We start from the raw sequence: 11,211 nt of genomic DNA on the forward strand, positions 1-11,211 counted from the left end.
GTTAGATCTCTCTCCATCTGTGTGTGGGTTGATAATGTGAGTTAATCGGACACGCCTCCGCAAATCCCACGGGCCACCCTGGCCAAAAAGCTTCTCGGTTCTCAGGCTCTTTTGGGCGCGACTCCAGGCCCGGCCTTCTCCCTCTTTCTAAGGGTAAAATCAGTCGCTGTCAGATCTAAGGTGCAAGGCAGGTCATCCGGACAAGCGGCCATCAGTCATGCGTGGATGTGAGGCGGTGATGAAAGGGCAGGAAACCATAGAGGCCCAATATTCCCTAATCCCAACCAGTGTCAACATACCTCTCCAGCCAGGCATGCCTGTAATCACTGCCAACAGCTTCAAAACTGCTAGAACACCCATTGATTTACGCAGTGGCTGAGACAAAAGATTAAAGTAATATTACACATTCCTGGGTACACATTTCACACATCCACACAGACGGTGTGTGATCATAAGTATAATGTGTTCATAACTGGTATTGATGCTTTAGTTGTGATGGACAGTTTACTTTTTTATTTTTTTTTAAAAGAACACCACTATTTTTGAAAATAGGCTAATTTTCCAACTCCCCTAGAGTTAAACAGTCAAGTTTTACCGTTTTTGAATTCATTCAGCCGATCTCCGGGTCTGGCGGTAGCACTTTTAGCTGCAGCTTAGCATAGATCATTGAATCTGATTAGACCATTAGCATCTCGCTCAAAAATGACCAAAGAGTTTCGATATTTTTCCTATTTAAAATTGGACTCTTCTATAGTTACATCGTGTACTAAAACCGATGGAAAATGAAAAGTTGCGATTTTCTAGGCCGATATGGCTGGGAACTCTCATTACGGCGTAATAATCAAGGAACTTTGCTGCCATACCATGGGTGCAGCAGGTGCAATTATATTACACGGCACCTGTATAAATAATACAAATTATTTCCGAAAAATTCAACATTTGTCATATGCAATTCATATATGTACATTATTCTTCTATTACATCATATTGATATTCGTACTGGTATTAAATTGCAGTTTAATGGGTAAATTAATTTATTAGAGACAGAAATTCAACAAACACAAACACACACACACTGTTAGGCTTTTATTTCTGCACGTAACTTGAATCGATCTGTGGAATATGTGGTAGATGCCTCGTCCTACGGAGCGTCTTTCACAGGCTTTTAGCTGCTATATTTTTTATTAACCACCAGATAGCGCTGTTTTCGAGACACTCGAAGCTTTGAATCTTTTCCTGAAACAGTCAGAGGAAAGCCTCAGTGCTTCACGAGGCTTCATTTGCCCATCCCTACCCCCTGCATATTTCGTTGTGCGTGACATGATTTACACACAGCGTGTCAGGTCATGCTCGGGTTGTTCATAAAAGCCGAAATGTGGCCAATGTCGGCTTTTAAAGTAGTTGGAGCATTTTTAATTACTCGCACTCGCGTCTCGCCTCCCTCCGCCATTAGGCACGTTCGATTTGAAGCAGCGCTGCGCAAGATGAGTGTATGACATCAACCGCTAAAGCATAAGGATCCGTCTGCTCTCTTATTGCTCTCGCGGTACTTGGTCATACACTGATCATTCTGCGCAGCGGTGCTTCAAGCCGAATGCGCCTCATGTATGCTACCGAGACAAAGCACGTATGCGACAAATGATGTCAGAAAAGCTTCAGTACATTATAATCGGTTATGGTCTATTACTGAACCGATACCGAAACGTCCTCGTCTGCATCGTGATGCATCGAAGAAACTATTAATTTCGACACCCCTATTAAATATACGAAATAATAATAAATGATAAAAATAGTAATAAGAAATAATAGTAAAATACACCACAAATTAGATTTTTTTTTCATAATTGCGATATCAGGACAGTTGTATCGCTCATTATTTCACTATATGCCCCCCACAAAAACGTCACATTGACCTACTGTCCGAACTCTCATTTGAACTAGCACTCTATTGTGGTTGTAAACTTATATGAATGTTACTTTGCTGTGTTGACAATGAAGACATCAATCTTCTGTTAAGAAGACAAGAATCCATCTCTTTTCTCATGGGAGGTGGCTTTTAGCTTGCGGTCCATTTTAGAAAAATGAGTCAGTCTGGTCCTCAGGGGTCCAGAAACCAAACCCTGGTGAAGATCAGCACAATGCCAAACCGTCAATTACCCTTTCAACAGAGCCGTTAATCACGCTGCCACCCTTTACTTCTGGCATCCTGACACATGTCATCTATCATGCAGGCTTTCCGAGATGCCGAGGGAGGGAAGAAAGAAGAAATATTGTTGAAAATTAGACCGAAAACTCTGGGGAGAAAGTTGAGAAGTCAGAGATACAGGTCAAATGTTTAAAAGCAAAATGGAGGCGGTGCTGTATAGGGTTTGTCATTAGACTAAAAGAAAGTGACACAGGCGAGAACATTTTATAAATTGTCGCACTGCTGAGTTAAGCTGTAAAGTCATTAAGTCATTGAAAGCCCTGTTTGGGTAGAGACCTCAGCCGATGACAGACTGAGATATATTACGTGTTGAGCAAGTGAAACAACAAATGAGTTCTAATTTAGCGTAATGCATGATAATTTCTACTTTAACGAAAGATGGGAAAGTCTTGCATTATGCATTTTGAAATTTTCTCCTACCAAACCACATTTTAAATCAGTCAATCAGTCCATCAATCATCGACTTTGTCTGTCAAGAATGGACGTCTATGCGTGCATCCGCCTTTGTGTGTGAGTATTCACATATCTGGACATTTGTACGTGTTCACATCTGCGCATTCCCATCCGAGCTTAAAATGACATGCATCACTCAAGCTCAGCTGGCCTGTAAATGAACTCTAGCGTTCTCTCCCACAGCTCTAGCCCTGCTTCATGATGGATGCTCCTTTAAAGAAAGAGATTAATGAGAGGTAGGCCGCTTAGAGGACCATTTATCACAGTGAATATTATTTGGACGGCTGTGTAAGCCTGTAACCTGAGAGTAAGAGAGGCATAGACAGAACACAGGGTCTTAGATGTCCTCTCTATGATGGATAGCTTTGCTTTCTCTCTGTGTTTGTTATGAGACACCAGCTGTCCTTTGCCGGTGGTCATTGCCGGATAAGATTGGGAGTTCGGTATTGCATTCCCAACAAACCCTTTCCTAGTTTTCCCAAAATTCCTAGTTATCGGAAGCTTATTAAAGGAGGGTAACTCGGGGACAAAGCCTTGCTTGAACGGTTGGGGGTGGGTGGGTGACAGTCTGGGGGATTTTTTTTGATGTTGGTTTTTTGCCCCAACCTCCCCCACCTTGTCCCTGCAGAGTAGAATTATGAGTGCCATCCATCTCACTGAGTTCTTTGATGCTGGGCCATCATCTCAGCAGCTGCTGGCTTAGATACACATAGAATTGTTGCCAATCACTCTTGGCAGCTGAGGCACATCAGACACACTGTTGTCAAGGGGGGAAAGGAATCAAAGGCACACAGAGTGATAATTAGAGAAATATCTCCCCTGAAAGGACGTTTGTGGTCGGTGGAATTCCAGTCAGCAGAGGCTGTTTGCCTTCCCGCATTTACTGTAAATGGTCAGTTTTAAGTTTCTCCAGCAGAGAAAGAGAAACACTACAGAAAGGGCAAGACCCAGGACAACATTATGCACCCACAGTTCTTTTTCTGTCTTGATTTGATGGTCCACTTTGATTGACTAAAAAAATTCACACATTTCTTTGCTTCATTTGCAGCAAAGAACACACTATTTTTGGCATGGGGGCATCTCAACATGTTGCCTGAACGCTGCTTTATTTTGATCAAAGTGTCATGTGTTGCATATTAGCATGGCCTCAAGCAATAACAATTCTCACAGTTAGCCTCAATCTGTATCTCACTATGAGGTTGTGAGTGAGTCATGTGAGCTCTGAGGATGAAAAGCTACAGTATTTACGGACAGAAAGCTTTGTTTAAATTGAGCAATCATCTTATTGGGTGTTACTGCAGAGCATCAGACACACTGTTGTCAAGGGGGGAAAGGAATCAAAGGCACACAGAGTGATAATTAGAGAAATATCTCCCCTGAAAGGACGTTTGTGGTCGGTGGAATTCCAGTCAGCAGAGGCTGTTTGCCTTCCCGCATTTACTGTAAATGGTCAGTTTTAAGTTTCTCCAGCAGAGAAAGAGAAACACTACAGAAAGGGCAAGACCCAGGACAACATTATGCACCCACAGTTCTTTTTCTGTCTTGATTTGACGGTCCACTTTGATTGACTAAAAAAATTCACACATTTCTTTGCTTCATTTGCAGCAAAGAACACACTATTTTTGGCATGGGGGCATCTCAACATGTTGCCTGAACGCTGCTTTATTTTGATCAAAGTGTCATGTGTTGCATATTAGCATGGCCTCAAGCAATAACAATTCTCACAGTTAGCCTCAATCTGTATCTCACTATGAGGTTGTGAGTGAGTCATGTGAGCTCTGAGGATGAAAAGCTACAGTATTTACGGACAGAAAGCTTTGTTTAAATTGAGCAATCATCTTATTGGGTGTTACTGCAGAGTTGCCTAACAAGACCCGTGTATGACATTAAATACAAGTCAATATCAAATCAAGATGATCAACCTCTGATGTAAAAATTAGATGATCTAGACAGTTTAGGGGATCACATTAGATGGGATTAACAAAATATGTGTACTTTTAACAGTCATCATGTATAGTCTTAGAGTAAGCAATTATGCACTCACATTAACCAAAGGTTATTACTTATAGAGCTTGATGTTCCAATTCAAATGTCATTGGTGCTGTTTTTGTCTGTAATGTGGAAGGGAATAATGACTGATCATATGGAGACAAATGTAATAGTTACATAACTCAAACAAGGCGAGTGCCACTAAAGTCTCCTGGATTTTTGATCTGCTAGAACTCATTGCACACATCACATTGTATTAACTTAATAAATCACCAGGCTGTCAATCAAGCCTTTTGAGAATAATTGGTTATGGTAGGTGCCTCCTGAGATGGATTATAAATTATTCAAGGTTAAAGATTGTGTTCAAATTTAGTGGTCTTGGGTCTTGATACACGCATACACATTTGTGAGAGTATATGGTTTCTTCTTGGGTTATGTATCTTCTGAACTTTTCCAGCCCCTAGGTTTTGTATGAGGGCAGACTTGTGTTATGTACAGTAACAAAGTCAGTGGGTTAAACCTGACTTATTCTGATTCACATCAGGGTTATATCTGTTTTATATTTTGGTTTAAAATCCCTCCAAAAAAGTTACACTCTTGTAGTCTTTGGCATTTGTGCAAGAAAAAAGCAATTTGCCATTGTGGACCCTCAGTGTGTCACCGTAATTGTCTAAGGGATATGAGAGGGCAGGAAAATGATCGTGTCATTGTAGTTACACCTGGTTCACCCTCTTTTCGAGCTGCTTTGGAGTTCATGCCAAATCAGGCCGTTCAAATGACATCTTTTGATCAAGGCTGTCGGGCACGATCAGAGGAGATTGGCAAGTAATGGATACCTAGTGACAATCCAAATCTACAGAGGGGATAAGAGTGGCCTGCACCTGCCAGTTATCCTTTAGAGCCCCCATCCTGCAGGCCGCTTGGCTGACAGCCAGTGAGAGGCTAAATGAGAGAAGCGCAGGCTTGTGAGATTGTGTATTATCATTTGAAATGAGAGCTATTTGTGCTTTAACACTCTTGTCAGGACTGTGGTGGATCTTGTAAGAGAGAGAAAGGAAGAGAGACCGTTAGCGTGCCACAGTGCAGTTGAATCACACATGTGGCGGCACACCATGTTAGCTTGTAATTCAAGGCCTGCTGTATTTCCAAACATCTAACATGTCAAGCGTTTTCCTTTTGACATGAGCAACATAATCACAAATGCACACACAAACAAGAGTGAATAGAGTGGAACAGAGATGGGGGGGTTGGTATGGCTTTCAAGGGGGCATTTGTTCCACTTACGGAGTCAGAGTGACAGTGTCAAACTAGCAGGGGACAGGCTGTCAGGAGACGGGATCGTCAGTCCCAGAGGACGGTGGTGGATGGGCTCTTTTGAGGGTGTGAGGGCAGCTGGCAGAGAGAAGGGCGACCGTGTCCCCTTGGATTTGTCATCTGGAGGTGCTCGAGCAGACACCTTTCTCACAACACGTCACCTGTCCAAGGTGAACTGTCGTCAGGTGGGATTCAAAGTGACAGGTGGCTTATGTGCCGCCATCTTATGTCATTCCCCTTAAACTCTCAATCTATCTGTCCACCTTTTCCCTCTATCTATTTGTCTCTTCATATTTCGACACACCTGTGGACATGTGGAGAAGTGGGCCGAATGGCAGCAGGTGCAACCCCTTGTAAATAGCCTGGTTATGTGCTTAACAGCAAACAATTATATAAAAATATTTGAAGGTTATTTCTTGGCCCTCTGTTATTTGTTTGTGGATGCTCCAGTGCTTATGTGCCATTAAGAATTGAATTAATGCCTTTTAGATTCCAATACAATTCTTGAATTTGATTTGCAGACAGCAGGATACAGAATTGCAATTCAGATTTGCACTTTGACTTTTGTTGGCCAGAGTGGAGGAATACTTAATTTACCAGGATGATTTGCCTGTATTGCAGTTCAACATCTTGTGGGATGTGGCCCATCCATTTTAAATTGTAGAAGAATATCATTGGGTTAAATGATTGTTTTGTGTGTTTACTTCATTCAGTTCAACTTATGTGACATTAATTTAATATTTTTTTTCTCTTTTTCTCCCACTAGTTTATGATTCAGAGAATGTTAAGGTGAACACCATACAGACCGAAGGCACTGGAAGTGATTGCTCAGTGACCAAGAAAAAACAACAGGGTGAAAGTGATTTGGGAGAAGACTTCAATAACCCAGGGGATGAACAAGATTCCCCAACTGCTGAGCTGTCAGGTCATGATGTTGACAATGAATCTCACATAAGTGAATCTAGTGACCCCACGTCAGATGCAGACAGCACCCCGATCAAAAATGAGGAGGCCTCAACAGACTTTCTAAAAAATCATTCTGAGGACTCAGAATGTATTACAGACAGTCTAGAACAGATTAAGGCTATTTACAAAAGCTTCCTTAATAATCCCTACTGGTCCTTTTTGAGCTTTAATTCCTCTCAACCGCATGCAGATGAACAGCCGGCCAGTAGCAGCGGTAGCAGTAGTAGCAACAGCAGTCCTGGACGCAACAGCTATGACTGGCATCAGTCTGCTATCGCAAAGACACTCCAACAGGTCTCTCAGAAACAACCTGCTGCACTTGAACCAAGTATTTTCTCCACTGTCCAGCTCTACCGCCAAAGTACTAAACTCTATGGATCCATCTTTACTGGTGCAAGCAAGTTCCACTGCAAAAGCTGCAGTGCATCATATGACACACTGCTTGATCTCACAGTTCACATGAATGAAACAGACCACTACCGTGATGACAACCTTGAAAGTGCTAGTAAGGGTGCCAAGTCATGGTCCAAGCCCCGGAAGCGCTCTCTTTTGGAGATGGAGGGAAAGGAAGATGCCCAGAAAGTCCTACGCTGTATGTACTGTGGACACTCTTTTGAATCCCTGCAAGACCTCAGCGTGCACATGATAAAAACTAAGCATTACCAGAAGGTTCCTCTGAGAGAGCCAAGAACTGCAATTGCTGCTAAAGTTGTGTCTTCGTTTAGGAAGAGGGTTCCAGTGGAGCTGTATGTTACAAAATCTTTGCACACCACAGAACAGACAAGAAGTCCCAACGGAGGGCTGGCCAGTGATATTTTTCAGATGTATTCTGAACAAACCAACAAAGACGACTTGATAGATCAGAAGACAAGCCGTGGTGTGCAGTTCAAGTCTCAGAACCTCAAATGTATGGAGTGTGGGATTTCACATGACTCTTTGCAGCAGTTGAGTGCTCATATGATGTTGACAGGTCACTTTGTCAAAGTCACCCAAACATTGCAAAAGAAAGACAAGCCTCCTCATCCCAAAAGTAAGTCTGAGAAGTCTCAGTCAGGTGCACCATGTTCTTCCCTTCTCTTAGCCACAGGAATCTTGGAGTCACCGTCCTTCTCATCTGTAGCAACTGGGGACAAAAACAAGACACAAGAAATTACTTCTCAAAAAGACAGTGATTGCAAGGAGTCTGCAAATATAAATGATGCTAAGCAGAAATTCGGCATGTCATCTAAGTGTGATTACCTAACTGAAGAAGATCTAAAAGAGAGTCCTAAAATGGATTTTGATATTCTAAAATCACTGGAGAATACAGTTACATCGGCTATTAACAAAGCACAGAGGGGTGCTCCGAGTTGGGGTGGTTACCAGAGCATTCATGCAGCTTATCAGTTACGAAACCAACTGAAACCTGGTCTAAACAACTCGGGCTATATTTCTTCCTTAAAACAATCAAGCAATAGTCAGGAAGGCCAGTCCATAGACAAAAGTCATTTAATCCCTCCAAGCACTCCACCAAGAGCTTCCTCTACCACAGTTAATGTCCAGGAGGTGGACAAACTGGAAAAGAAAGTAACAGAAAAGATTTCTGAGGTTGACAGACAATTTAATGACTTGAATGGGCAAGGATTCTCACATCAACAACTGCTGAATTCCAAAGGGAAACCGCTAATGTCAAAATCTCCAAGTCATGAGAGTGCGTTTACACCTATGAGCAATGTCTCTGAGGGTAACACAAACGAAAGAGAAATTCAAAAGCACACACAAGATTACAGAACTCGCCCCACTTCAGATCTGTATGATGATGCTGGTCTACTCTCTGCCCACCCTGAGCCAAAACAACCCTCTGTCAGTCCTCTAAGTGCCCTTCAGTCTGTTATGAACCTTCATCTGGGTAAAGCTGCCAAACCGGTAAGGCCTGTCCAGGACCCTATGAGCATGCTTCTCAGGATGAGCAACAGCATGGCAGAAAGGGCCGCTCTTGCCGGTCCATCTGGACACTCAGTGAAACTTAGCCAGTTGCATTCTGACTGCCATGAAACTTGCAGAGACCAACCGATAGACTTATCCAAAGGGAAAAGTGAACAGTGTCTCAGAGCTGCTGCTCTCCCAGGCAAAGCTTTGAGTTCCTCTGTGTCTGGTGTATCTGTGAGTGAATCAACCAGTTCCAAAATCTTATCACCAGCGAGTCCTTTGCATGAAAATGCCTTATCTGACATATCAGACATGCTGCGCAATCTCTCAGATTCTCGAGTTTTGAAGTCCCCAACACTTTTATGTAAGCCAGAGCAGTCAGAAATCGAGGGTTCTCATACTTCAGATGAGGCAGAGGATACATCCATGGGGCATAAACGTAAAGGTAGGCAATCGCACTGGAAACCCAAGCACTTGCTGATTCTGCAGGCTCAGTTTGCATCCTGCCTCAGGCAGACAGTTGATGGAAAGTATGTGATATCAGACTTGAGCTCCCAGGAAAGGATGGTCATATCACATATAACAGGTCTATCTATGACAACCATCAGCCATTGGCTGGCCAATGTGAAATATCAGCTCAGACGAACAGGCAGAACAAAGTTCATAAAGAATGTTGACTCAGGACACCCGATTTTCTACTGTAGTGAATGTGCAACACAGTTCCAAGTTCGTTCTACATACATCTGTCACCTTGAGTCACACCTTGGGTTTAAAATGAAAGACTTGGCAAAACTTACTTCTAAGGATCTGAACCGGAGGATTACAAAGCATTCTAAGAGCCCTCCCATAAAACCTGTGATTCCTGCTGTACTGCCAGCTAGAGGATGTCAGGAGCAATTGCCACTGGTGCCAGCGCTGTAATATACAAAAAACTTGTAAAACAATACAGTTAACACAGTATGCAAGGATATTTATTGTACTCTAATTTGAGAACAAACAGACAGATCATAATGTAAAGATTCATACAGTTACTCATATATTGTTGCATTAACAGTTGGCCTTGTAGGCTAAGCTTTTGTGATCATGAATATTATAATGGTAATTTAACTTTAAAAACCTATTAAGCTGGCTACCACCAGTTTTACCAAGTAGATACACAGTATAATAAATCTATTATATATAAAAATGTCTTAAAGTTATGAACAATCTTGAATGCTCATGATGAACAGATTTTTGGGGGAAGTTTCTGCTCTGATGAGAGAAGAATGTACATTTGTACATAGATGTTATGTTATGACTCACTTTTGTTCTTTCATTTTTGCTTGTGCTAATACTTAGTTTGTTTGTGCATAAGGAATCTGATTTATTTATAGATATACAACTAAAGAACTGTATATAATACTTAAGTCTTTAACATTTTTGTTGATATAAATTGCCTTGACTTGCTTTTTTTACAGATGTTTTTGTTTTCTCCAAATATTTGTATCACCTGTTCATATTTATTCTTGCCAGATTTGTTAATCTGACTATTTAACCAGACATTTTTGACTGTTTTTATTTACATAATTTTTGTTGAATGTTAATACATTGAATGAGGCATGCCATCTATATATGTAAATGTAAAAAAAAAATCTGTAATCTTTTTAAAGAAAAATGCAATTAGAAAAAAACAAAGCCTATTTGTCTTTTTTCAAATACTTGACTTCATGTTTAATGTTTTTTAAACTGCATAATTTTAACCTAATAATCAGTATTCTAATAAGACATTCAAATACCATTGTTTTTATTAGTCAATCAAAAGAGTCCAAAAACTCTTTTTCCCCCAATAAGTGCATCATTATGCTTGGCCAGTCATAGTTGGATGAAAGCTTTCTTTAAATTTAAAAATTGGTTAATCTGACTATTTAACCAGACATTTTTGACTGTTTTTATTTACATAATTTTTGTTGAATGTTAATACATTGAATGAGGCATGCCATCTATATATGTAAATGTAAAAAAAAAATCTGTAATCTTTTTAAAGAAAAATGCAATTAGAAAAAAACAAAGCCTATTTGTCTTTTTTCAAATACTTGACTTCATGTTTAATGTTTTTTAAACTGCATAATTTTAACCTAATAATCAGTATTCTAATAAGACATTCAAATACCATTGTTTTTATTAGTCATTCAAAAGAGTCCAAAAACCACTTTTTTTCCCCCAATAAGTGCATCATTATGCTTGGCCAGTCATAGTTGGATGAAAGCTTTCTTTAAATTTAAAAATTTTATTTATTTATTTTCAAATAATCTCCCCATTGTGCTGCAGTTACTTCCTCTTTAGTGCATATCTTTTAACTCTTACCATGCCAAGTCTAAACATTCAGTATAGTCAAA

The 11,211-nt window shown here is 40.7% G+C and overlaps 1 protein-coding gene across 1 annotated transcript; it reads left to right on the forward strand.

Moving 5' to 3' along the window:
- The first annotated feature begins 5,886 nt into the window (after nucleotides 1–5,886).
- LOC107553948 (teashirt homolog 3-like) lies at nucleotides 5,887–10,346 on the forward strand. The gene is made up of 2 exons (XM_016236292.1): nucleotides 5,887–6,166; nucleotides 6,729–10,346. The coding sequence occupies exons 1-2, from the start codon at nucleotides 5,887–5,889 to the stop codon at nucleotides 9,755–9,757; spliced, it is 3,309 nt and encodes a 1,102-aa protein (XP_016091778.1). The 3' UTR covers nucleotides 9,758–10,346.
- Nucleotides 10,347–11,211: the final 865 nt, after the last annotated feature.

Source organism: Sinocyclocheilus grahami, unplaced genomic scaffold (assembly GCF_001515645.1).
Source record: "Sinocyclocheilus grahami isolate Dianchi unplaced genomic scaffold, SAMN03320097.WGS_v1.1 scaffold487.1, whole genome shotgun sequence".
In the NCBI taxonomy this organism is placed as follows: domain Eukaryota; kingdom Metazoa; phylum Chordata; class Actinopteri; order Cypriniformes; family Cyprinidae; genus Sinocyclocheilus; species Sinocyclocheilus grahami.